Source organism: Salmo salar, chromosome 16 (genome assembly GCF_965601325.2).
Source record: "Salmo salar chromosome 16, fSalSal1, whole genome shotgun sequence".
NCBI classification, from domain to species: domain Eukaryota; kingdom Metazoa; phylum Chordata; class Actinopteri; order Salmoniformes; family Salmonidae; genus Salmo; species Salmo salar.
In genome coordinates this window covers 5535848-5563520 of record NC_138306.1, presented here as the reverse complement: position 1 = coordinate 5563520, position 27673 = coordinate 5535848, and the positions used below count along the sequence as shown (strand labels likewise).

Here is a 27673-nt window from a genome sequence, read left to right as displayed (position 1 = left end):
CATCCGGCTACTTCACCTGCGGGGTCGTCTGGGACCAGCCACTTGGACAGCTGATGAAACTGTGGGTTTGCAGAAACTGTCTCAGGGAAGCTTATCTGCATGCTCGTCGTCCTCACCAGGGTCTTGACCTGACTGCAGTTTGGCGTCGTAACCGACTTCAGTGGGCAAATGCTCACCTTCAATGGCCACTGGCATTCTGGAGAAGTGTGCTTTTCACGGAGGAACTTGCATGGCGTCGTTTGGGCGTGAGGTTGTGAACAGAGTGCCCCAAGGTGGCGGTGGGGTTATGGTTTGGGCATGCATAACCTACGGACAACGAACACAATTGCATTTCATTGACAACAATTTGAATGCGCAGAGATCAGATCCTGAGGCCCAATATTGTGCCATTTATCCACTGCCATCACCTTATGTTTCAGTATGATAATGCACGGCCCAATGTCACAAGGACCTGTACTCAATTCCTGGAATCTGAATATGTCCCAGTTCTTCCATGGCCTGCATACTCACCAGAAATGTCACCCATTGAGCAGATTTGGGATGCTTTAGATCGATGTGTACGACAGCGTGTTCCAGTTCCCGCCAATATCCAGCAACTTTGCAAAGCCATTGAAGAGGAGAGGGACAACATTCCACAGGCCACAATCAACAGTCTGATCAACTCTATGTGAAGGAGCTGTGTCGCACTACATGAGGCAAATGGTGGTCACACCAGATACTGACTGGTTTTCTGATCCACGCCCCTACCCTTTTTTTAAAGGTATCTGTGACCAGTCATGTGAAATCCATAGATTAGGGCCTAATGAATTTATTATAATTGACTGATTTCCTTATATGAACTGTAACTCAGTAAAACCTTAGAAATTGTTGCATTTTGCGTTTATATTTTTGTTCAGTGTAGATAAAGAGCCTCTTTGCCAAAATCCCGAAGTATCCCTTTAATGTGTGTAAAGGTGCACCCACCCAGAACAATGATAATAAAGGCCACATTTATTTTCAGAATTGTTTTATAAAAAAAGATTCTTCAAAAGTTCACATACATTTTAACAATCTTACAAAAATATAAATAAATCTTCATGACATTTTTTCAGCACAATTGATGTCTCCTTTCCATGCAGACTTTGTTATTTTAAGACTAGTGATTTTAAAACTAGCTTCCCAAGGAACGTTTATAGCGAAATCAGATTCTCTGTACAATAAATAGTTCAATAAAATAAAGGACTACCCAAATAGTTCCTCTGAAATCATCCACGTAAAGGCACACAGAGTAAGATACGTTCGCATTAAGATTCTGAGTCGAGCACAACGATTGAATTTACATAATAGGCCTATTTACAACAATACACAACAGGATATCTACAGTAGTAATTTCATAGATCATTGAATACTTTGAAATGTTAATTGATTTTCAAAGGTTATCAGTTTCCTAAAGGCAGAGGCTCCAAAACCGTATTTTCTTCAGCGAGCTCTCCATTGGATGATGCATCAGCCCCTGTCATCTCACATTGCTGGCCAATTGTTCATGGAGACATGTCATGCGTGTTTTTTATTCACTATCTTGACTTTTTCAGTTACAAGTATATCTAGAATTGGAAAAGCCATGCCTGCATTTCCTTTCAAGTGGAGCAGAAACGCAATGATCTTTGATCTTGTCCCCTGGAAGTAAAAAGAAGATGTTTTTTTTGTGTGGTGACATTCCATCACTTCTGTCTAAAATGTCCCTAGAAAGCTTTTTAGGGAAAATGTATGCACAGTCATAAGTAAATAATACACACACTTACATCAGCATTTCCTTTCAAGTGGAGCAGAAAGGCAGTGGTTTTTGATCTTGTCCCCTGGAAGTAAAAAGAAGATCATGTTTTTTTTTGTGTGTGGTGACATTCCATCACTTCTGTCTAAAATGTCCCTAAAAAGCTTTTTTTTATGGAAAATGTATACACAGTCACAAGTAAAGTATACACGCACTTACATCATCAGCAACGTCTTGCACACGTCACGTAAATAGCTGCTTGAACGTTTTACCTGAGAAGCGTCTGCTGCGCGATTGCGTTTCAACCACACAGTGGCGCTCCGAGTTCAGAAATTCTATAAACTCTCCAAAAGCAACCCAGTTTTAGAAGTTGTTGTGGCCACTCAACACTGTATGCTACTGACCTGTAATACAGTTTTAGGCCTCCTGAAGGTGTCAAACAAATTCATTCCAGCTATTTTAAGATTATAATGCAACAAACACCGTGCGTAATAGGGTGGGTAAAACTGAGTGTAGTTATTCAAACATGCACATAGGCCAGACACTGACCTGACATTACTGTGACGAAGCATTAGGCCAACAGAAGGCATTCAACAAATGAATTCAAGTTATTGAGAGATTGCATGTAAAAGCGCCCATAAATGTTCTCAGGCCGGCTACTCACCGATATCGTTTTTTCTGCTCAGCTAGGGCGTTGCTTGTTTTTTCATACATCTGTCAGCTTGCCAGTGTAATGTTCAAATGGGCTGAAGTTAGTAAATCTGAGAGCCTCGAAAGAATCATCTTCAATGTACTCTGATTTGGCGAGGGACTGTTTGCTGTCGCTGGTCGAGTTGAATTCGCCAAATGAAGTGTTCTGTTGACCACAAGTCACGTGAGTATACACGGCGGTGTCCTCATCATTGCGTTCTCTGTGATAGAAGTAATTAAAATTGGAAACGATGACAGGGACAGGTAGGGCTATGGTCAACACTCCGGCGATGGCACACATAGATCCCACTATTTTGCCGCCAATAGTAACCGGGCACATGTCTCCATATCCAACCGTTGTCATGGACACCACCGCCCACCAAAATGCGGCGGGGATACTCGTGAATCCCGATTCAGGGTCGTCTGTCTCTGCAAAGTAAGCAGCGCTGGAGAACAGAATAACCCCTATAAGAAGAAAGAATATCAAAAGACCTAGTTCGCTGATGCTGGCGTTGAGTGTCTGGCCCAAGATTTGGAGACCCTTGGAGTGCCTGGAAAGTTTGAAAATCCTGAAGACTCGAACCAAACGGATGACTCTGAGAATGGCTAACGACATGGCCTGCTCGCTTCCCGCTCCCTGTAGCTCTGCGAGTTCAAGTCCAAGGGTGATGAAATAAGGAACAATCGCTAATATGTCAATGACGTTCATTGCGTTTTTGAAGAAAGCCGGTTTGCTGGGGCACGATAAAAACCTCATGAGAAATTCAAAGAAAAACCACACGATGCAAAGTGACTCGACCATAAAAAACGGGTCTGTCAACGGATTGTGTTTTTTGTGGCGAGTAGTCCCATTCGTGGTGAGGTGATTACTGAGTTCTATGTCTGTGCTGTGACCTTCCCTGAACCGTGGCAAAGTCTCCAAACAGAAGATCAATATGGATATCAAAATGACACTGACTGATACGACAGCGATCATCCGGGCAGGCCCTGAGCTGTCAGGGTACTCAAACAACAACCACATCTGGCGCTGAAACTCGTTGTCAGGCATCGGACGTTCCACTTCTCTGATCATACCTTCATCTTCTTTGAACATCTCTACGGCCTCCTCTTCGATTTCATAAAATTTGATCTCTTCCATGAAAATGTCCATGGGAACGTTGACAGGTCTCCTAAGCCTTCCTCCAGACTGGTAATAATAAAGGATGGCATCAAAGCTGGGTCTATTCCTGTCGAAAAAGTACTCATTTCTCAACGGATCGAAGAAGCGCATCCTTTTACGCGGGTCTCCCAATAGCGTAGAGGGAAAGCGCGAGAGGGTCTTCAGTTGAGTTTCGAAGCGCAGCCCGGAGATGTTGATGACGACCCTCTCGCTACACTCCTGATCGCCCCGCTCCACGTCGCAATCATCTTGGTACAGGGGAGGGACTACCACAGTCTCGTCCTGGTTCTCAAGGGATACAACAGTCATCTTTTGCCCCTCTCAAGGGTAAGCGCTTCACTCACCTCCACGGCCCCAACTGTCACTTTCTCTCTGTAGTTTTGATTTCTTTCTCTCCCTCTCGTTCCTTCGGTAATGTATCCAAGTAAATCCTCACTGTATCACTCCAGCCTCCCAAAGGGTCTGATTAATTACTCCACCATATGTTTTTTTTCTGCCCAGTAAAAGTTTTCTTGTTGGTTTCCCCCATTTAAATCAATAAACTTTTTGTAGTTGCAGACGGTCCTGAAATACTCTCCAGTCTGTCGACTTGCTACCGTTGGCTGTCTACAGTATTGGCTATCATATTCACACCATTTTAAACAGCCAGAAGCCCTCCCCAAATTGACTGACGTGATGACACTCGCTGCACTGTCCACTGCTCACTTACTGCTCTCTCTGTGTCATGTTGTTGAATCTAACACAACTAGTAAACACCTTTTACACTTCTTAAACGTTTTCTCAACTCAGGATTTGCAGTGCTCTAATATCTTATTTCAGAGAAACAAATCACTGCCATAATTTTTTTAAAGGACTGACCAATTTTACTTTAGTTAACCTACACAAAAATCATAACTCAGTCAACTTCACCAGTTCGTTTTTTTTTATGTTGCATTTCAAATGTTTGTTTCCAATGTGGACTAACCGCAGGGGTTTTAATGCAGCTTCACATTGGAACAATATTAGCAATATTCGCACATCATGTCTAAATCATCCAAAGGTATCAATAAATCATTGTGAGGCTCTACAAAGTCGGTTATAGATGTTTTGAACAAATTGATGCTTGAAAAATGCTGATATCAGTTCCATGACTTGAATGGGATTTGTGTCACAAAGGCTAAAACGTTAGCATGTGGAAACAGTGCCAGGGAAACTAAACCAAAGCTTACACGACCAGATTCTGTCATACCTTGGCCAAAGACTGCTTACAGGGCTAGGAAATCAATATGTCATTTTGAAATTTGGGGAACTTTCCCCTTAAGAACGACTGCAACCCTCAAAATGAAAAAGTATTTTTTATTTTCTTCATGGATTACATTTTCCTGATGTTACTGTAGGCCCTCTGCCCTCACTGTAAGTTAATGCTCTCTGACACAACCCGTTTCAGCTGCTTCACACATGGTGTGCTTTGAAGACTGTGAGAAATAAACCAAAACAAGATCATCCTTCCTAGGAATATACAGTTGATTAATCTCTGTGTCAAAACTGAAGCACCAAACCTAAGATAGGCTGTTTATCTACAGATACTCCACAAATGACCAATTTTTTTTATACAGTAGCCTATGTAGCCTACCCAACCCATGCTATAACAGCTAATTGATGGCCAATGAAGTTCACTTTTACTTTTGTGGTGATCAAACGTTTTCTGAATGGGTGACCATGACCATCAGTTAACATAGTGGACACAGCTTAACTGCTCCCGCTATCTATACAGACCCAGGGTTGGATGTTAGCGTCACGACAAGGTTCCCCCCCACCTATAACCTGTTAGCGGCATACAGCGGTCACCAAACTGCTATCTAGGTCAGGCCAAGGTGTCAGGACCTTCTGTCTTCATGTTGGGGCGGCAGGTAGCCTAGCGGTCAGAGTGTTAGAGTGTTAGACTAGTAACCGAAAGGTTACAAGATCAAATCCCTGAGCAGACAAGGTTGAAAATCTGTTGTTCTGCCCCAAACAAGGCAGTTACCCCACTGTTCCTAGGCTGTCATTGAAAGTAAGAATTTGTTCTTAACTGACTTGCCTAATTAAATAAAGATGAAAAACAGTCAAAGTCACTTCAGGCTGATGAATGTGTCAGGATAAAAAAAAAAAAGGTTCTAAGAATGCCAGGTTCGTCATTACTGTCAAGAATCTGGATCTAGAATGTCTCTGTCATTTTTCACTTGTCATCTTTTCCCCCGTTGGTCGTGTAAGCTATGACACGCAGATGCTCTTAGGCAGCCTTAACTGAAAACAGCACTAACTGATGACCAGTCACCTCATTTGCCTCTGAGAGACTCACTTCTTTCCCAGAGTTAATATATAGCATATGTTAATCTGGGGGGAAAAAGTAACTCAGTAACTAATGTAATGGGTTATTATAGCTGACTGAAAAATAATAGCATTTAGTTAGCCCCCCCCCCCCCTCCCCCACCCCATCCCCTCAATGGAGCCTGAGGCGTGTAAAATGCTGACAGGAAGCACATTCGACCCCCTCATTATGGATGTCCTGACCTGTGGGTGCAGGAGACCCTCCATGGCAACAGGATATCCTCAAGTCATTCACACCACTAACGGAAGGCAACATAGAGGTCATGCCAGGTCCCACAGTGCTCACAAGTACACAGTACACAAGCATGCATATATTGAAGCACAACACGAACCCATCAACCAATGTCGACTTGTCAAAATAAATGCATGGATACAGTGTATACATTTCAAGTCGTTCTTTCTTATAGGACCTTAGATATTCTTACAGGACGTTAGATACTGATCGACGAGGACTGCATGTAAACACTCATTGTCGATCACGCCACAGAAAAGCATGGCATTGGCAATGTATCCAGATCAATTCATTATTATCATGGAATAATCTTGGTGTTAGTGATTGACGTCAGAGATGAGGCGTGATATCATGTGATCCTCCATATGGAAGTTTAGGTATCAATATCATAATGATGAAACACTGCGTGAAGTTCGTTCTGGGTGTAAGTTATGTTTACCGACTTTGAACACAGTTGCACACATTTCACCATGCAGCCTCTCTTTATCTAAATATAGCAGAGATGAGCTTTCCTCCTTCCTTTCACCAAGCAGCACGGACATGAGGTAATCACAGTGGGAACTGTGGGTGACTTCCTTGACTTTCAGTTTCCATGTGTGTCCGTCCGTCCATCTGCCAGCGTTAACCGCACGATTGAATAACTCTATATGAAGATAAAACACATACCATTTGTAGACCATGTGTTATTGTATGATATTGGATTTTTATTAGGTCAGTCTCAATAGTCAACAGCTTTGGCTGACGGCCTTTGGATCTCATCATTATTGTGTCATTTATGTTTTTGAATATGCAATAGTGGGCCTTTTACTTGACCTGATGAATGCGCTGCAGGGGAAGTGGTACCAGGGCTTCAATGGAAGGGATGAGTATGTGGATGTGGAGCTTGAGTCAGAGTTAGAGTCTGGGAAGCCTCTGTTTTGAGTAGGTTTCCATTTACACAGAAGTCTTACAGTAAGACCATCCACTTTTGTCTCAAGACTTCCTTAAGGTTCTATAATTTAGACAGCCAGCAGGTGAGATACAAATGATATCTAAAAATGTGGGAAATATCTCAATATTACGAGGTTATTCTATACATTTTCTGAAGGACAATAACCTCTGTTTTATTAGCAAGCATATTTTTGTATGGTCACGAACATTCGATGGGAACTAAGGGTTTAGTTGAACTCATTATCCATAGTTAAAGGGTAACTCTCAACCCCAATTTCAGCCTTTGCCCAACCCCTTAAAATAAAAAAAAGCATTCAGGTGAGCATTGTGGGTGGGGGAATTGCTCATAAATATTGGGTTAACGTAGTTCGAGTCTCCCATTGGCGCAAAAAATATTATTTGAAAGTGCAGTCACATTTATTGCGGTATTGTGTTGGGAAGTTAAGTGTAATCATCACTTTGAAAATTGTGATCTTTTTCCAATGGTCAAATGAACTCACAGATTGGTCTTGGGTACTGTATAAAAACTACAGCCAAGGCAACCCTCTTACAGGTATTCTTTCACTCTTCAGAATTAGAAGTGTGTGGGCATGGGAGGAATATTGTAAATAAAGGATTTCACCTGGATTCACCTGGTCAGTCTATGTCATGAAAAGAGCAGGCGTTCTTAGATTTTTGTACACTCAGTGTATAATCCTCATAGCCTACATGTTTTGTTTTTCTTCGTAAAAGCAAATAGATGTGTATGAAACATTAAGCCAAACATTGAATTTGGTCATATTATTCAGAAATGTGCCTTACACTGCCCTTTGAATTTTTTGTAACGTCAGTAGTCTAGTCAAGGAAGCATCACACAAAATATATTGTCACACTCCACTTACCAAGACCATTGCCAAATAAGTAATGACGGGTTGTTCGCAAACTAACGGCTATTCTTGAGCAGCTCTTTTTGGTGAACGTCGGGAACCGAATCGCATCTGTGAAAGAGCCGTTCACTGGGCTCTCTGAAGATTGTAATTACTCACTGCACGAACAATAGATAGTGATGAGAGATACTTTTTCTGGTCCACACACATTTTTTGCAGTGAGTTCATGTTTTTCCTCATTTTTTTGCAGGTCATCTAATAATTTGGTAATGTAAAAATGTCTTTGAATTCACGTCACGATCTGACATAATGGCAGGCAACTGTAGGCTTTACATGAGAGATATTCAATTTTTTCATGGTTGTAGGTATTTTGAAGCGCTACTGAACGAAGAGCCGTTTGGGAGCCAAATGAATGGCCCTTTTAGCAGAACGGAGCCAAATGAGCAGGCTCACTAAAAAGTCTAAAAAGAATGCCCATCACTACAAATAAGGTGCTTTCTTTTATAGTAAGCCTTCAGGTGGTACCATCCAGCACATGTAGAAGGGAGTGTATTTCATACCAAACCCCCATACCAAACCCCATATAGTTGAACCACTATAACTAAGGCCAAAATATCTGGTTTTATTCATGAAAGTTACTCTAAGTCTTACAACAATGTAAGAATAAAATGTCATGATATGAGAGTAAATTAAATTAGTTACAAAAGGCTACTGTATATCTTGACAGATATTTAGTGCTCCCTCCTTCCCCCCCTAGTGTATTATAAATATGTCCAACATAGAAAGCGGGAGAGCAAACTCATCTCATTAGAAGTGTGAAAGTGTTGGCCTAAACAACCTTAAGATCTGTTAATGCCATCCCGATTAGCCCCTATGTACGTACACTAAATGACCAAAAATATGTGGACGTCCGCTCGTCGAACATCTCATTACAAAATCCAGAGGTGTAAAGTACATAAGTAAAAATACTTTAAAGTACTACTTAAGTAGTTTTTTGGGGGTATCTGTACTTTACTTTATTTATACTTTTGACAACTTTTACTTCTGTACATTCCTAAAGAAAATAAAGTACCTTTTACTCCATACATTTTCCCTGACACCCAGAAGTACATTTTGAATGCTTAGCAGGACAGGAACATTGTCCAATTCACACAATGGTCCAAGACACAAATCCCTACTCAATCTGATCTGGCAGACACACTAAACACAAATGCTTAATTTGTAAATGATGTCTGAGTGTTGGAGTGTGCCCCTGGCTATCTGTAGATTAAAAACAAACATTGTGTCATTTGGTTTGTTTAATATAAGCAATTTGAAATGATTTATACTTTTGACACTTAAGTATATTTTTGCAGTTACATTTACTTTTGATACTTATCTATATTTAAAACCAAATACTTTTAGACTTTTACTCAAGTAGTACTTTACCAGGTGACTTACACTTGAGTAAATTTCTATTAAGGTATCTTTACTTTTACTCAAGTATGACAATTGGGTACTTTTTCCACCACTGCCAAAATCATGAGCATTAATATGGAGTTGGTCCCCCCTTTACTGCTGTAACAACCTCCACTTTTCTGGGAAGGCTTTCCACTAGATGTTGGAACCTTGCTGCAGGGACTTGCTTCCATTCAGCCACAAGAGCATTAGTGCAGTCAGGCTCTGATGTTAGGCGATTAAGCCTGGCTCGCAGTCGGTATTCCAATTCATCCCAAAGGTGTTCGATTGGGTTCAGGTCAGGGCTCTGTGCAGGCCAGTCAAGTCGCCACACTGATTGACAAACCATGTCTGTATGGACCTCGCTTTGTGCACGGGGGCATTGTCATGCTGAAACAGGAAAGGGTCTTCCCCAAACTGTTGCCACAAAATTGGAACACAGGATTGTCTAGAATGTTATTGTATGCTGTAGCGTTAAGATTTCCCTTCACTGGAGCTTAGGGGCCTAACCCAAACCTGTTAGGCGGAGCGACACAGGGGAACCCAAGAGCAGACTCAGATGAGGAAACAGGGATGAATGAACCAAAATATTTATTGTTACACAGAGAGATATGTAGTGCAGATCCGGGGAAGCTCGGATGAGTTGCAGAAAACCCAGATGTGGAGACTGAGGTTGGAGTTAGCTGAGTAGAACAGGGTAAACAGGTCCTGAGGGGAATCCAAGGTAGTGATGGTGAGTATAATCCAGAGCAAGGTAGTTGGGTGGTGAGATGTGGAACAGGAGACAGGAGCCAGAGAGGTAACTGCAATGAGAGGATAAACGGTGTCAGGCAGGGAAACAGGATCTTGAATAATCATAAATGGCTAGAATCATGGACTGACTGAGCAGAGATTACAATCTGGCAGAGTGGAAGTGGCAGGACTGAGTATTTGTAGAGGTCTTGATTATGGAATGAGTTGCAGCTGGTAGGGATCTGCTCTGACTCCAGCACACCTGTCTCCAACCACACAATCACACAGAGAGGGAGCGAGAGAGTGTGTGTACAGGGGGAGTAACTGCAGGTCAAGAAGACACCGGATGAACACCAGAGGGCATAGCAGGGGCAGATGTGACAAAACCATGAACAACAGTCCCAGACCATTATTCCTCTTCCACCAAACTTTACAGTTGGCACTATGTATTGGGGCAGGTAGCGTTCTCCAGGCATGAAGCTCATGAAGCTCCCGACGAACAGTTATTGTGCTGATGTTGCTTCCAGAGGCAGTTTGGAACCCGGTAGTGAGTGTTGCAACTGAGGACAGATTATTTTTGCACACTACCCGCTTCAGCACTCGGCAGTCCCAATCTGTGAGCTTCGCAGCTGAGCCGTTGTTGCTTCTAGACATTTCCACTTCACAACTATAACAGCACCTACAGTTGGCCGGGACAGTTCTAGCAGTGCAGAAATTTGATGAACTGTCTTGTTTGAAAGGTGGCATCCTATGACGACGCTATGTTGAAAGTCACTGAGCCCTTAAGTAAGGCCATTGTACTGCCAATGTTTGTCTACAGAGATTGCATGGCTGTGTGCTCGATTTTATACACCTGTCACCAAGGGGTGTCCACATGCTTTTGCATATATAGTGTACTGTATGTGTGTGATCAGAGGCTTGGGGCACAGGCATCCAGACCTGGATTCAAAGGCTATTCAAAATTATTTAAACAAATGTATCTGCTCTTAATTGAGCTTGCCTGTTGCAATGGAACCAATAGAAAAGGCCCAAAGTGCAAACCCCCACCCACATGGCACTCCAGGTAGGTGAAAGCAACTGTTCAAAGTATTTGAAATATTTTAAATAGTATTTGAACCCAGGTCTGAACCGTCTTCAGACACCCAGAGGTGTCTGTCCCAGCCTTAAGGCTTCCTATATGGATTAAGGAGACACCCTAGGTCCCGAAGCCAAGCTCCATGCCAGTTCCTGGGGAGGGTTGGATTCCTGCGCACCCATTTTAGAAGGCTGTTATCTAACGTTGATGGCCATGGTTTCACTGAGAAGTAACTAACCAACCAGGCATGGAGCAAGAGGAGGCTGAAACCCGACACTGTGGGTTCCCCCTCGAAATATCCTCCTCTGCATTCTACATTCTATCTCCTCTGCTCCTCCTCAAGCTCCTTCCGGAGCATGATTTCACTGCTTGATCATATCAAGCCTTTTGCCCTTTTTTAGTAGACAGTATTGGCAGTCGGAAACTTCCAATACAAGCAAACCTGGGTTCAAATACTATTTAAAATATTTTCAAAAACATGATCTATGCTTGACTGAGCTTGTCTGGCTTTAAGGAGCAAAATAATATTTCCAAAACTGCAAACCCCACTCATCTCACTCTACAGGCAGGTTAAAGCAAATGCTCAAAGTATTCAAAAGATATCAAATATTATTTAAACCCAGATCTGAATCCAAGCCCTGCCTGGCATCTGTAAGGGGATCAGTTCCAGGACTGAGACGCTGTCCTCTTCACAGTTGTTAATCAGGGGTAGACATCAAAGGTCTTCGTGAATGTTCTTTTTTATTTGAGAAAGAACACATGTGTAGCCAAGTATCTAAACTCAGCAAAAAAATAAATGTGCCTTTTTCAGGACCCTGACTTTCAAAGATAATTCGTAAAAATCCAAATAACTTCACAGATCTTCATTGTAAAGGATTTAAACACTGTTTCCCATGCTTGTTCAATGAACCATAAACAATTAATGAACATGCACCTGTGGAACGGTCGTTAAGACACTAACAGCTTACAGACAGTAGGCAATTAAGGTCACAGTTTTGAAAACTTAGGACACTAAAGAGGTCTTTCTACTGACTCTGAAATACACCAAAAGAAAGATGCTCATCTGTGTGAACATGCCTTAGGCATGCTGCAAGGAGGCATGAGGACTGCAGATGTGGCCAGGGCAATAAATTGCAATGTCCGTACTGTGAGATGCCTAAGACAGCGCTACAGGGAGACAGGACGGACAGCTGATCGTCCTTGCAGTGGCAGACCACGTGTAACAACACCTGCACAGGATCGGTACATCACACCTGCGGGACAGGTACAGGATGGCAACACCAACTGCCCGAGTTACATCAGGAATGCACAATCCCTCCATCAGTGCTCAGACTGTCCGCAATAGGCTGAAAGAGGCTGGACTGAGGGCTTGTAGGCCTGTTGTAAGGCAGGTCCTCACCAGACATTACCGGCAACAACGTCGCAGATGGGCACAAACCCATGGTAGCTGGACTAGACAGGACTGGCAAAAAGGGCTCTTCACTGACAGGTTGAGGTTTTGTCTCACCAGGGATGATGGTTGGGTTTGCGTTTATCGTCAAAGGAATGAGCGTTACACTGAGCCCTGTACTCTGGAACGGAATTGATTTGGAGGTGGAGGATCCGTCATGATCTGGGATCTAAACTTGTTCAGTTTATGTCTCAGTTGTTGAATCTTGGCGTTCGGCGGTCGACGTCACCGGTTTTCTAGCCACAGCCGATCCACTTTTCATTTTCCATTTGTTCTGTCATTATCTCACACACCTGGCTTCACTCAACTAATTACTTGTTCATTATTTAACCCTCTGTTCCCCATGTTGTGTTTGTGAGTGATTGTTTATTTGTAATTCGGTCCGTCTTTGTGGGCTCGTGATGTTACTTTGTATATTTGTCTTTTTTTGAGTAAAGTACGTTGATTACTCAACTCTGCTGTCCTGCGCCTGACTCTCTACACCAGCTACACACAGGACCTTTACAGAATGTCTAGTTTCCTCCACTTGCAAACAGTGGGTTAATTGCCCACATGTTTTAAATGTACTGTTGTCTGGCAGCAGTCTGCACCGAACACATCTTGTGCATGCATGGGATCTGAAAAGTAACACCACCAATACAAGTGTAACAGCGTTGCTTCCGTCCCTCTCCTCGCCCCAACCTTGGCCTGAACCAGGGACCTTCTCAACACATCAACAACAGTCACCCTCGAAGCATCATTACCTATTGCTCCACAAAAGCCAAGGGAAACAACAACTTCAAAGTCTCACCGTGAGTGACGTCGCCGATTGAAATGCTTGGGATAGCTAGCAACTTTGTACAGGAAAAAGCGCAACACTCGCTCATCATAAAAAATACGTAGTTTTATTTGACAAGTTTAAAAGATTGATGTTTCGGCCTTCAATGGCTTCTTCAGAACAACTTGCAAACAATTACCCATTCCTATAAGTGAGTACTATACTGAACAAAAATATAGACACAACCTGTAAAGTGTTGGTCTATACACACAAAAAGCTTATTTCTCTAAAATGTTGTGCACAAATTTCTTTACATCCCTGTTAGTGATAATTTCTCCATTACCAAGATAATCTATCCACCTGACAGGTGTGGCATATTAAGAAGCTGATTAAACAGCATGATCATTACACAGGTGCACATTGTGCTGGGGACAATAAAAAGTCACTCAAATCTGCAGTTTTGTCACATAACACAATGCCACAGATGTCTCAAGTTTTGAGGAAGCGTGCAATTGGCATGCTGTCTGCAGGAATGTCAACCAGAGCTGTTGCCAGAGAATGGAATGTTAATTTCACTACCATAAGCCATCTCCAACGTCGTTTTAGAGAATTTGGTAGTACGTCCAACCAGCCTCACAACCGCAGACCATTTGTAACCTAGCAAGCCCAGGACCTCCCACCCGGACAGCTGATGAAACTGTGGGTTTACAAAACCAAAGAATTTCTGCACAAACTGTCAGAAACCGTCTCAGGGAACCTCATCTGCATGCTCATTGTCTTCACCAGGGTCTTGACCTGACTGCTGTTCGGCATTGTAACCGACTTCAGTGGGTAAATGCTCACATTCGATGGCCACTGGCACACCGGAGAAGTGTGCTCTTTACGGATGAATCCCAGTTTCAAGTGTACAGATAGCAGACAGCGTTTGTGGCATTGTGTGGGCAAGTGGTTTGCTGATGTCAACGTTGTGAACACAGTGCCCCATGGTGGCGGTGGGGTTATGGTATGGGCAGGCATAAGCTACGGACAACGAACACAACTGCATTTTATCAATGTCAACTTGAATGCACAGAGATAACGTGACGAGATCCTGAGGCCCGTTGTCGTGCCATTCATCCGCTGCCATCACCTCATGTTTCAGCATGATAATACACAGCCCCATGTCGCAAGGGTCGGTACACAATTCCTGGAAGCTGAAAATGTCCCAGTTCTTCCATGGCCTGCATATTCACCAGACATGTCACCCATTAAATCCATAGATTAGGGCCAAACAAATTTATTTAAATTGACTGATTTCCTTATATGAACTGTAACTCAGTAAATCTTAGAAATCATTGCATGTTGCGTTTATATTTTTGTTTAGTGTATTTTAATAGTATGTTAAAAATAATACACCTTGGCTGTTAAGTCAATTATTGCCTCCCGTTTTAGTTTATTGTGATGGTAATGAGGTTTTAAAAAAAGGCTGCGTGATGGAAATGTTTATGTTTGCGCTTTTCTAATAACCAATTTCTATGTTCATGCAAGTGACTGATTGAACGAATCCTCACTATCAGTATCGGCATAATTCAGTTTCAAGGTCTCAGCTTAGAGTGAAGAAGCCTCGTGAGGTATTGGTCATGCATGACCCAGTATTGCATGACTCAGTATTGTTTGTCACATGAATGAAGCAAATATTAATGATTAATTAATTATGAATGATGAATAAGCTAAATCATGCAAATATAACTTATCTGTATATAAGAGAACTAACGGGACTTCCCCGTGTAGAGCTCCTGATCGACATGTGTACTTGGTGCATTGAGTTTGTTGGAACCTCTCCAGCTTGCTGATAATTAAACTTCTTAGGGATCAAATCCCGTTAACGGGATCGATTTGACAACAGCCAGTGAAAGTGCAGGGCGCCAAATTCAAACAACAGAAATCTCATAATTACAATTCCTCAAACATACAAGTATTATACACCATTTTAAAGATAAACTTCTTGTTAATCCAACCACAGTGTCCGATTTCAAAAAGGCTTTACGATGAAAGCATACCATGTGATTATGTTAGGTCAGCGCCTAGTCACAAAAAAAACACAGCCATTTTCCAGCCAAAGAGAGGAGTCACAAAAAGCAGAAATAGAGATAAAATTAATCACTAACCTTTGATGATCTTCATCAGATGGCACTCATAGGACTTCATGTTACACAATACATGTATGTTTTGTTCGATAAAGTTCATATTTATATCCAAAAATCTCAGTTTACATTGGCGCGTTATGTTCAGTAATGTTTTGCTTCCAAAACATCCGGTGATTTTGCAGAGAGCCACATCAATTTACAGAAATACTCATCATAAACGTTGATGAAAGATACAAGTGATATGCATAGAATTAAAGATAAACTTCTCCTTAATCCAACCGCTGTGTCAGATTTCAAAAAAGCTTTATGGTGAAAGCCCACCATGCAATAATCTGAGTACAGAGCTCAGCCACCAAAACAAGCCATACAGATACCCGCCATGGTGCGGAGTCAGTAAAAGTCAGAAATAGCGTTATAAAGATTCACTTACCTTTGATGATCTTCATCGGAATGCACTCCCAGGAATCCCAGTTCCACAATATATGTTAGTTTTGTTCGATAAAGTTAATCTTTATGTCCAAATACGTCCTTTTTGTTCGCGCGTTTAGTTCACTATTCCAAATGCACAAGTCTAGACGAAAAGTCAAAAAGGTTCCATTACAGTTTGTAGAAACATGTCAAACGATGTACAGAATCAATCTTTAGGATGTTTTTATCATAAATCTTCAATAATATTCCAACTGGACAATTCCTTTGTCTTTAGAAATGAAAGGGAACGGAGCTCATCGACGGCCGTGCGCGTGACTAAACTAAAGGCTTTCAGCCAGACCCCTGGTTCAAACAGCTCTTATTCGCTCCCCTTTCACAATAGAAGCCTGAAACAACGTTCTAAAGACTGTTGACATCTAGTGGAAGCCTTGGGAAGTGCAATCTGACCCCACAGACACTGTATATTGGATGGGCAATCACTTGAAAAACTACAAACCTCAGATTTCCCACTTCCTGGTTGGATTCCTCTCAGGTTTTCGCCTGCCATGTGAGTTCTGTTATACTCACAGACATAATTCAAACAGGTTTAGAAACTTCGGAGTGTTTCCTATCCAAATCTACTAATAATATGCATATCTTAGCTTCTGGGCCTGAGTAGCAGGCAGTTTACTCTGGGCACGCTTTTCATCCGAACGTGAAAATACTGCCCCCCAGCCCAGAGAGGTTAACAATGATTCATTTAAGATTGACTTTGAGTGTCTTTGTGTAGAAAATCCATGACAATTTGGCATCGTCAACATCATGATTGATTCTTCCTGCGGAGCTTTCCAGTGGTGGTCTGCGAAGGATTACTTTATCCTATCCCAGGTATTCCTTAACCTGTTGGGGATAGGGGACAGTATTTGCACGGCCGGATAAAAAACGTACCCGATTTAATCTGGTTACTACTCCTGCCCAGTAACTAGAATATGCATATAATTATTGGCTTTGGATAGAAAACACCCTAAAGTTTCTAAAACTGTTTGAATGGTGTCTGTGAGTATAACAGAACTCATATGGCAGGCAAAAACCTGAGAAGATTCCTTACAGGAAGTGGCCTGTCTGACCATTCCTTGAGCTTCTTGACTCTGTTTATTGAAGACTGAGGATCTTTGCTGTAACGTGACACTTCCTACAGCTCCCATAGGCTCTCAGAAGGCGGGAAAAATCTGAATGATGTAATTCCAGCCCCAGGCTGAAACACATTAGCGCTTTTGGCAAGTGCTCTATCAGAGGACAATGGGCTGAGGCGCGTGCACGAGTCGACCCCATGTTTTTATTTTCTATCGTCTTTGAACCTAAACACAGATTCCCGGTCGGAATATTATCGCTTTTTTACGACAAAAATGGCATAAAAATTGATTTTAAACAGCGGTTGACATGCTTCGAAGTTCGGTAATGGAATATTTTGAATTTTTTTGTCACGAAATGCGTCGTGCGCGTAACCCTTATTTACCCTTTCGGATAGTGTCTTGAACGCACGAACAAAACACCGCTATTTGGATATAACTATGGATTATTTGGGACCAAACCAACATTTGTTATTGAAGTAGAAGTCCTGGGAGTGCATTCTGACGAAGAACACCAAAGGTAATACCATTTTTCTTATAGTAAATCTGACTTTGGTGAGTGCTAAACTTGCTGGGTGTCTAAATAGCTAGCCCTGTGATGCCTGGCTATCTACTTAGAATATTGCAAAATGTGCTTTCACCGAAAATCTATTTTAAAATCGGACATATCGAGTGCATAGAGGAGTTCTGTATCTATAATTCTTAAAATAATTGTTATGCTTTTTGTGAACGTTTATCGTGAGTAATTTAGTAAATGTTTAGTAAATTCACCGGAAGTATGCTAGTTCTGAACGTCACATGCTAATGTAAAAAGCTGTTTTTTGATATAAATATGAACTTGATTGAACAAAACATGCATGTATTGTATAACATAATGTCCTAGGGTTGTCATCTGATGAAGATCATCAAAGGTTAGTGCTGCATTTAGCTGTGGTTTGGGTTTATGTGACATTATATGCTAGCTTGAAAAATGGGTGTCTGATTATTTCTGGCTGGGTACTCTGCTGACATAATCTAATGTTTTGCTTTCGTTGTAAAGCCTTTTTGAAATCGGACAGTGTGGTTAGATTAACGAGAGTCTTGTCTTTAAAATGGTGTAAAATAGTCATATGTTTGAGAAATTGAAGTAATAGCATTTCTAAGGTATTTGAATAACGCGCCACAGGATTCCACTGGCTGTTACGTAGGTGGGACGATTTCGTCCCGCCGACCCTAGAGAGGTTAAAGAGGTGGGGTTTCAGGTGTCTCCAGAAGGTGGTATCATGGAAAGCCCCACTGACAGCTGTCTGTAGGCATTTATAAGAAGTGTCTACGTGGTCTGCAGCCACTAACAATAACACTTGGTATTATTATATATGTACAGGAGATACATATGGTACATAGCATATGGTGCATAGCAAGATGCACATGGGGTAATAAGGGAGATTACTGAGTGTGTTAGGGAATAGTACTAAGTGAATGTGGATGTGAAAGTTGTGTGATTGTGAGATATTAACCTTTTCACACGTACCAACAAACGGGTGTGATCATTCTACAGTGGTACCTGTAGCGTATGCTCAAACCGGTGTGATTAGAACACTTGATTAGAATGTTTATTTACAACGTCCAGTTTCGATTGACACAACAATCAGCATTTGAGCTGGCTACACTGTTTTTTCACAGAAGTATTTTGCACAAACACAGTCCTTACCAAGTTATGTCCAGATTGTGACCAGTTTATTTATGGATGCAATGTTCAGACATTCACAGAAGTAGCTACAGCATAACACAATCATCCAAACTGGAAAATGTAAGCTACCTTTGTCCTAGTGCTAACTGAGGAAAGATTGACCTAACACAAGCAGTCATATTTTTATAACTCTCAGCTGACAAAAACTACAATATGAATTAGCTAATAGCAATTACTATTTATAATTAATCACATCACGGCTGAGCTCACCATTGATCAAATATATTTGAGTAAAACACTTTCTAGAAATCGAAAGTAATCTGACGATATGTAGTTTGTGCACGCCGCCATGTCTGTTTTTTTCGCATCAACCAAAGATAAAAAGAGGAGACAAGATTAGTTTGGTCTATAGTATGCATGTTGAAGGGGGTGTGTCATGTACCATTGTTCACATCACATCATTCACTTTCGGAAGTTTACTCGAAAAATGAGTGAACTCTTCCTCACCTCATTTTGTTATAACATCTTTGGTCCGACAGACATTTACGTGAAACCCAGAATGCATTGTATGTCAACAAACATGGCTCCGCACATAGCTAGATTTAGCATTGCCCATCATAATCAGTACAATCTTCAAAAAAGTATTTTACACACATAATTTGTGTCCATTACAATATATGCAAGAATCGGAATGCATGATTTGTTACCAGTACTTGAAAACATGTGAAAACAGTAAATAAATACATAATTACCACACAAAACACTTTCTGATAGTGATTTATTGATACAAGTGGTGCGTGCCGGCAGTCAATCATGTAACCTCTCACTCCCACTCTGAGCCATTCAGTGTTGTTGTTTATGTATGTAGCTGGTGAGCTAAGCTGTAGCATTAGCAATGTCTTCAAAAGGAGACAATTCACAAATGTGGAAATTCTGGAGATTTTGATAAATTCTGACAATGAGTCTGAGTATGAAAGTCAGAAATTCAATTCTGACAGTGACAGTGAGGAGCTACCCCCCAACCTTGTAGCCATTTAGAACCCTGAATCTGAGGACTCCTTGTCCACTGAAGAAGTCCCAGTTCCCTTTGAAGATGCTGGTGTTGATGGAGGCAGACTGACAGTGGATGCAGTACAGTACAGTGGGGTTCTGTGCTAGCTGGAAGACCGCCAGCCATTTCACCCCTCCTGGCCCTGTTGTTTGCTTTGATGAGTCCCAGTCTGGAGTGCAAATCCCCTTGCCATTTTCCTCTGAGGCAGAGTGCTTCAAACTGTTTCTGACAGAGGAGCTGGTAGGAGACATAGTAGAGGAGATTAATCACTATGCCTTGGAGCTACAGGAGAAGAGAGAGCCAGGAATGAGGGGGAAACTCGCTAAATAGGTGACAACCACAATTAGTGAAATGTATACCTTCCTGGTGACAGTCCTTCTCATGGGAATACTAAAGAAGAACTCCCTAAGAGAATACTGGAGCACAGATCCTATGTTTGCAACTCCCTTCTTTGCCACCCTCTTTTCCCCAAATTAAGAAACTGCTTCACCCACCCACTGGAGCAGGTTGTTCGTCGACTGTCAGATAAGAAATAACACAGAAGAATGATCACCTCAAAAGCAAGGTCTCTGAGAGAGCACAACACCGGACCATTCCTTAATGGACTAGCAGTGAAAAAATCAGTATGAGTTTTACTTTGTAGAATTTACTGTGAAAAGGACAGAGGGAGACAACTGTGTCCTGTTACAAAACCAGGACATTGCTGTTGTACAGAATGTGGTCGTCAATGAAATGGGCAACACTTTCGTAATCTACAAGAGGTTCAGGAACATGGTTGATTTCTTCACCTACCCTTTGCCATCTTCCAAGATAGGCATTTTTCACCTCTCTGGATTATCAGATAATCTCCTCTTCACCAACGCTATAAATGTGCTGAAGAATTCTTCTTCCTTGCCAGAATGGATAAGCTGGCTTTCCATTGAGCCACTTGTAGACATGGCATAGCCCTGCTTTTTTCTGTTCGCCTCTCACAAGGTTTTTTTTGTGTGATTGTAGTGTAAATTATTATTTTTGATTGTAAGCGGTCTCTATGCTTTGTTCTCCCTCATTCTCTCCTGTCTTTAGATCATGAAGTTTGCTGTAATTCAGTTCCTGGATGAAACGAACGAGCCACATGCAGTAGTTCTACAAGTATGTTTCAAAGACGACATCTGTTATATCAGAAAAAATAACAAAAGTAACAATTTAGCCATCGAATGTACTCCACCAGACAGCACCTGAGAAAGAAGTTGCTTTAAGTTCATGAAGGGAGCAGGTAATTTTGCCTAATTTATGTCTCTGATATACTCTCATTTTAACTGTTAGTGTAATTAACTTGTCTGATGTGACAGTCCGTGTTTTTCAGAATGATTCATGCCTCTACCTTATTATTCACTGGTCTAGACAATTAGGAAACGGCACAAATGTAATGTGAAAACATTGAGGCGCTAGTGGACAGTAGAGTTGGTATGTTAAAAGCTTCTCTTCCAGACACACCGCCAGTCCTACCGTATCAGGAGCTTCTATCGAACCGTGAAAACATTGGGGTGCCAGCAGACTTTAGAGCTGGTATGTAAAATAGATTTTTTAAATGCTTGATTATATGCAAAGTTCAATTTCTGAACCATATTCAGCTTTCATGGTCAATTTCCAAAAGTATTTATGTATTTTCTATTCTTAGAATTAGTTGTCTCCCCTATAACACATATGCCACGTCAGGGGCCAAGAGTCCAAATACAAGTTAGGGAAGAAGCATTATTCATTCAAAAATCCATTGGAGGATATATCCTGTCCTGCTAAATGCTAATGGCATTTCAGAGGAGAAACATGCCCCTTTATTCATGTAATCTGTCTTTCAATTAGGACAAGCATCATATTCACCACAGCAGTATGTGGAGGACACCCTTGGAGGTATGTAGTACCTGTACTTTCACTTTTCCCAAATGAGACTTTGCCTATATGTTCTTTTTTGCACAGTATTTAATTTCAATGTATTATTTCAAATAGGGCCTACAATGAGACACTTCAACGGGACAAATTATGGCCGTAGATACAGTATGAATGTAAGAACATATCGACTTAAAATAGGAACAGTAACTTTTTTGCACCATGTATGAATACGTACATTCAGAGGAGAAACAAGACCCTTTATTTGTGTAATGTGTCTTTCAATTAGGACAGCCCTAGCATCATGTTCACCAAAGCAGCATGTGGATGACAGCCATGGAGGTATGTAGTACATTTGCTTAGCCCTGATGAGACTTTACCTATCTGTTCTTTTTTGCACAGTCTTTACTTAATTTCAATGTATTGAGTGCCAGGACTGAGACATTTCAACGGGAAAAGTTATGGCCATAGACATGAAGGTAAGAACATACCGACTTAAATATGTGACCGACCGGCTCAAATAGGTCTTATGTAGCTACATTTTAAATTGTGTTTTTTACGTTGGATTAAAGTAGAGACTAGAAAATGGTATATCATACACTACAGTTGAGGAACAATGGGCAAATAGCCTTTGACTATTTTGGTACTACTACTGGAGAGCCCTTCTATGTCTACACCCATTCAGCATCATTCACACCTTCTTAGCTTTAGCCCCACTCAGCCCTTTAAGGGTTGACGTGAGCGTTCTGTACTAACAACAGCAGTCAAGCACCCAAGGTAACTTGCTAGCTACTTCCAGACACAAATGAGAGAACAGCTCACTGAACATTACTCGCCCTAGCAGAGCTGGTTAGGCTGTTATGTTGTCCACAGCGTTGGTGACTGCAACTGTGCTGTCAGATTGTCCGTTTGGAAATTCAGAGCGTTTCACTCAAATCAAATCAAATTTTATTTGTCACGTGCGCCGAATACAACAGGTGTAGACCTTACAGTGAAATGCTTACTTACAGGCTCTAACCAATAGTGCAAAAAAGGTATTAGGTGAACAATAGGTAAGTAAAGAAATAAAAACAACAGTAAAAAGACAGTGAAAAATAACAGTAGCGAGCATATACAGTAGCAAGGCCATAAAAGTAGCGAGGCTACATACAGACACGAGTTGGTCGGGCTGATTGAGGTAGTATGCACACGTAGATATGGTTAAAGTGACTATGCATATATGATGAACAGAGAGTAGCAGTAGCGTAAAAGAGGGGTTGGCGGGTGGTGGGTGGTGGGACGCAATGCAGATAGCCTGGTTAGCCAATGTGCGGGAGCACTGGTTGAGGCCAATTGAGGCTGTATGTACATGAATGTATAGTTAAAGTGACTGTGCATATATGATAAACAGATGCACTGGGCCGTACGCACTACCCTCTGTAGTGCCTTCCGGTCGGAGGCCGAGCAATTGCTATACCAGGCAGTGATGCAACCAGTCAGGATGCTCTCGATGTTGCAGCTGTAGAACCTTTTGAGGATCTCAGGACCCATGCCAAATCTTTTTAGTTTCCTGAGGGGGAATAGGCTTTGTCGTGCCCTCTTCATGACTGTCTTGGTGTGTTCGGACCATTCTAGTTTGTTGGTGATGTGGACACCAAGGAACTTGAAGCTCTCAACCTGCTCCACTACAGCCCTGTCGAAGAGAATGGGGGCGTGCTCGGTCCTCCTTTTCCTCGGAGCGTTCAGAGCTCACACTGGACGCTCTGGCCGATGAGTAGGGTTGATCTGAACGTTCTGACCTCACAACGTCTGTCAAGCACTGAAGCTAACTGGCTAACATTGGCTAGCTTGCTAGCTACTTCCAGACACAAATGAGAGAACAGCCAATTCTGACCATTTTACTCGCCCTAGCAGAGCTGGTTAGGCTGTTTTCATGTTATCCACAGCATCGGTGACTGTAACTATGCTGCTGGCAACAATTTAATTCAGCTTTTTTTGCCGACGTTTACTGACACCGGCCATATTCAACAGGCGTTGAGCGTTCGTAAATTCATCAGTTATTCAGCACTCTCATCACAACTCAGGATGTGACCCAGATGCAGACACAGGAGGCGGATAGTACAGTTCTTAGATTATTTATTGTAAACACGGGGCAGGCAAAGGGCAGGTTGAGGACAGACAGGGGTTCGTGATCAGGTCAGAGTCAGGCAGGTACAGGACGGCAGGCAGGCTCGGGGTCAAGGTAGACAGAATAGTCAGAATCGGGAAAAATAAGAAACAGAACTTGAGAAAAAGGAAGACGTGAAAGCACGCTGGTAAGACCTGACAAGACAAGAGACAAACAGAGATCACAGGTATAAATGCACCAGGGATAATGGGAGAGATGGGCGACACCTGGAGTGGGGTGGAGACAAGCACAAAAACAGGTGAAACAGAACAGGGTGTGACAGCTCTGGCACAATTAGACGAGAGTGCTCTGAAATCGGAGTAGATGGCCAGACTGAATTTACGAACACAACCCGAAATGGTTACTTGCATAGTGTAGTCTTTTGTTAAGACATACTACCCTGCTTGAATCCGCAGGTAGCTAACCAACCAGGTTTAATGTTCGCTAGCTAACATTAGGCTATAACTAGTCAAGAAAATGGCTCTGAGATACGACTAATAAGATCATACGTGTAATGTTAGCTAGCGAGCCAGCCAGCTAACGTTAGCTAGCTAACAGTACACTTTAACTTGAAAATAAAAGATTTTATGTCAAAATTAGAATTGTGTAATATCTCAAAATGTAGCTAGCTAAACTATCTTACCCGTGGTCTGAAATCAGAGTTGATAGCCATAGCAAATTTACCAGCTAGTACGTCTATCAACAGTTGTTGCAGTTACATTCTACTGAAATGGATACTTGCATAGTGGAGTCTTTTGTTAAGACATGTAGCTAGCTAGCTAGATAAACAATGAACCATAATCCCAACTCAGGACGTTACTACCCTGCATGAATCTGCAGGTATCTAACCAACGAGGTTCAATGTTAGCTAGTTAAAATTAGGTTATAACTAGCCAACCAAATGGCTCTGAGATACGAATAATAAGATCATGCACGTAACGTTAGCTAGCGAGCCAGCCAGCTAACTTTAGCTATCTAACAGTACACTTTAACTTGAAATGAAACCACTTTCTGTCAAAATTAGAAACGTGTAATATCTGAAAACATAACTAGTTAGGCTATCTTACCCGTATACATCATGGATGGACGCGTCTCCTGTCGGATGCCATGTAATTTGGAGACAGGTGTTTTCTACATCTCCTTAGCTATCACTAGAATTCCACTGATTTCAAATCTCGGTCCTCAATAAAGTGGAGGGCAACACTTATGCAGTTTTACTATGTGATACATTTTTTTTAAAGTCACGTTAGACAGAATTACCTAGACATACTGACCAGCTCAAATAGACAGAAGCATGCTAAATGGCAGACCAATCCAAACTCAGCTCTCGGCCAAGTATGCTCTTGAGATCCGCACCATGGCCACAGGGAGTGGACGGAATGAGGCTGCTTTACTTACCATCTACCGAAGAAGGCTAAACAAGGAACTTCAGGCGGAGCTGGCCTGTAGAGGTGACCTTCAGGATTTAAATCAATACATTCGTATGTCCATCTCCATCGACCACCTCATCGCCGACCACCGAAGAACTCTGCCACCCAAGAACCCGAAACCTTCTCTTTCCATGATTCCGTCATCCCGTCCGAGTCTTCCTGAGCCCATGCAGTTGGGTCATGTTTCTCTCCCATGTATCGAACGTCAAAAGCGGATCCAAGAAGGACTCTGCCTATACTGTGGAGGGAAAGACCATCTACTCAGCCATTGCCCTGTTCGCCCCCCACGGAGAGATGAGAAGGATCCCCCCGCTGCCATGAAGGTAGGCGTGTTCTTATTTCTAAATATCTCCCAGAAGTAATGCTCCGTCCCAGTATTGATAACCGTGAAGGGGGTTACCAAGTACGTAGAAGGCTTGATAGATTCGGGAGCAGCAGGTAATTTTATCGATCACCAGCTCGTACAAGAGCTTGACATTGATCTAACACCTGTCACCCCTCCCTTAAGGATTAACACCTTGGACGGGCAGCCATTGGGCACGGCCTTCATCACGACCTGACACCAACCGTCACCCTCCAGATTGGAGTCTTTCACACCGAAACCATTCAACTCATGGAACTCTCATCCCCCAAACAGCCACTCGTCATCGGACACCCCTGGCTTTGTCGTCACGACCCTGCCATCTCGTGGCGACAAGGTGAACTGGTCGCCACAACCTTCTCCAGTTGTCTCCGCCTACCCTGCAGAGCCACCACCATTAAGGACTCTGCCTTGGCAGTGCCACCCACCATACCATCTGAATACGCCCAGTACAGCAAAATCAAGGCCTCCATTCTGCCACCACATCGCCCAGGAGACGGTGCTATTGACTTACTCCCTGGAGTGTCCCCACCGAAGGGCCGTGTTTACCCCTATCCTGGAAAATGAGGCAATAGAGAACTACATTGAAACCGTTTGAGTGATTCGTCATTCATCCTTCTTGGATGGAAAAATATTGGTTTTGGATGGTGGTCTCTGTCCATGTATTGATTATCGTTCCCTGAATGACGTCACAGTCACAAACGGGTTCCCTCTGATCCCAGCGACCCTTGAACAAGTGGGCTGCGCCAACATCTATACTAAACTCGACCTGCGAAGTGCATATAACCTTGTCCGTATACATAAAGGCGACAAATGGAAGATGGCCTTTATCACTGCTTGAGGGCACTATGAATACCTGGTCATGCCTTACGAACGCCCCCACCATCTTCCAATCCTTTATGAATGAGGTTTTCCAGGATATGATCAATTGCTTTCTCATCGTCTACATTGATGACATCCTGATTTACTCCTACTCCCTGAAGGAACACATACAGCATGTGCAAAAGGTTCTTCAACGGCTCCTTGACCATAACCTTTATGTGAAGAAGCATACAAACATTTTACAACCAAGTAAAGGAATTACAAAAGTCAGAAATAGCGATAAAATGAATCACTTACCTTTGAAGATCTTCATATGGTTGCAGTCACAAGAGTCCCAGCTACACAATAAATGTTTGTTTTATTCGATAAAGTCCCTCTTTATATCCCAAAAACTCTGTTTTGTTGGTGCGTTTTGTTCAGTAATCCACTGGCTCAAAGGTGGTCAAAACATGCAGACGAATACATCCTAATAGTACCGGTAAAGTTCGTCGAAACATGTCAAACAATGTTTATAATTAATCCTCGGGTTGTCAATTGTTTAAATAATAAATAATATTTCAACCGGACAATAGCGTATTCAATAGAAAGGAAAAACAACAAAGGGCACGCAATCGGTCATGCGCACAAACCAGCACTGCATTATTCTACAGTTCACTGACAGAAAGGTCTCATTCTTCTTCATTTTTCAGAAAACAAGCCTGAAACAATGTCTAAAGACTGTTGACATCTAGTGGAAGCCATAGGAACTGCAATATGGGTCCTAACCCATTATATACTCTATAGGCATTCAATTGAAAATACCCACATCAAAAAAATCCCACTTCCTGGATGGATTTTCCTCAGGTTTTCGCCTGCGATATCAGTTCTGTTATACTCACAGACATTGTTTTAACAGTTTTGGAAACTTTAGAGTGTTGTCTATCCAAATCTACCAGTTATATGCATATCCTAGCTTCTGGGCCTGAGTAACAGGCAGTTTACTTTGGGCACTGTCACATCCTGACCAGTATAGGGGTTATTTGTTATTGTAGTTTGGTCAGGACGTGGCAGGGGGTGTTTGTTTTATGTGGTTCAGGGTGTGTTTTTGTGTATGTGTTTAGGTAGAGGGGTGATTTGATTTATTAGTCTGGGGTTTGTTAGTCATTGTTCTATGTTAGTATATTTCTGTGTTCTATCTAGTCTTTTGTAGTTCTATGTTTAGTTAATTGGGGTTGGACCTTCAATTGGAGGCAGCTGG

General features: G+C 42.1%; 1 protein-coding gene and 1 long non-coding RNA gene across 3 annotated transcripts; one reads left to right on the top strand and one right to left on the bottom strand.

Moving 5' to 3' along the window:
- Window positions 1–989: 989 nt before the first annotated feature.
- On the bottom strand, window positions 990–4484 carry LOC106573072 (shaker-related potassium channel tsha2). 2 transcript variants are annotated; one of them, XM_014147742.3, is made up of 3 exons: window positions 2415–4484; window positions 1782–1835; window positions 990–1656 (listed from the first exon to the last, which is right to left on the bottom strand). In XM_014147742.3, the coding sequence occupies exon 1, from the start codon at window positions 3906–3908 to the stop codon at window positions 2457–2459; it is 1452 nt and encodes a 483-aa protein (XP_014003217.2). In that variant the 5' UTR covers window positions 3909–4484; the 3' UTR covers window positions 990–1656; window positions 1782–1835; window positions 2415–2456. The 2 variants fall into 2 exon arrangements, with proteins under 2 accessions (XP_014003217.2, XP_045552830.2); XM_045696874.2 differs by having other exon boundaries at window positions 1782–4484.
- Window positions 3846–21854, top strand: LOC106573074 (uncharacterized). Its single transcript, XR_001321257.3, has 5 exons — window positions 3846–3926; window positions 20877–21066; window positions 21282–21359; window positions 21654–21701; window positions 21798–21854. It is a non-coding gene; the product is annotated as an uncharacterized LOC106573074 (long non-coding RNA).
- Window positions 21855–27673: the final 5819 nt, after the last annotated feature.

Coding starts and splice junctions, on each gene's coding strand:
- LOC106573072 (XM_045696874.2), bottom strand. CDS start 3,908: ATGACTGTTGTATCCCTTGAGAACCAGGACGAGACTGTGGTAGTCCCT.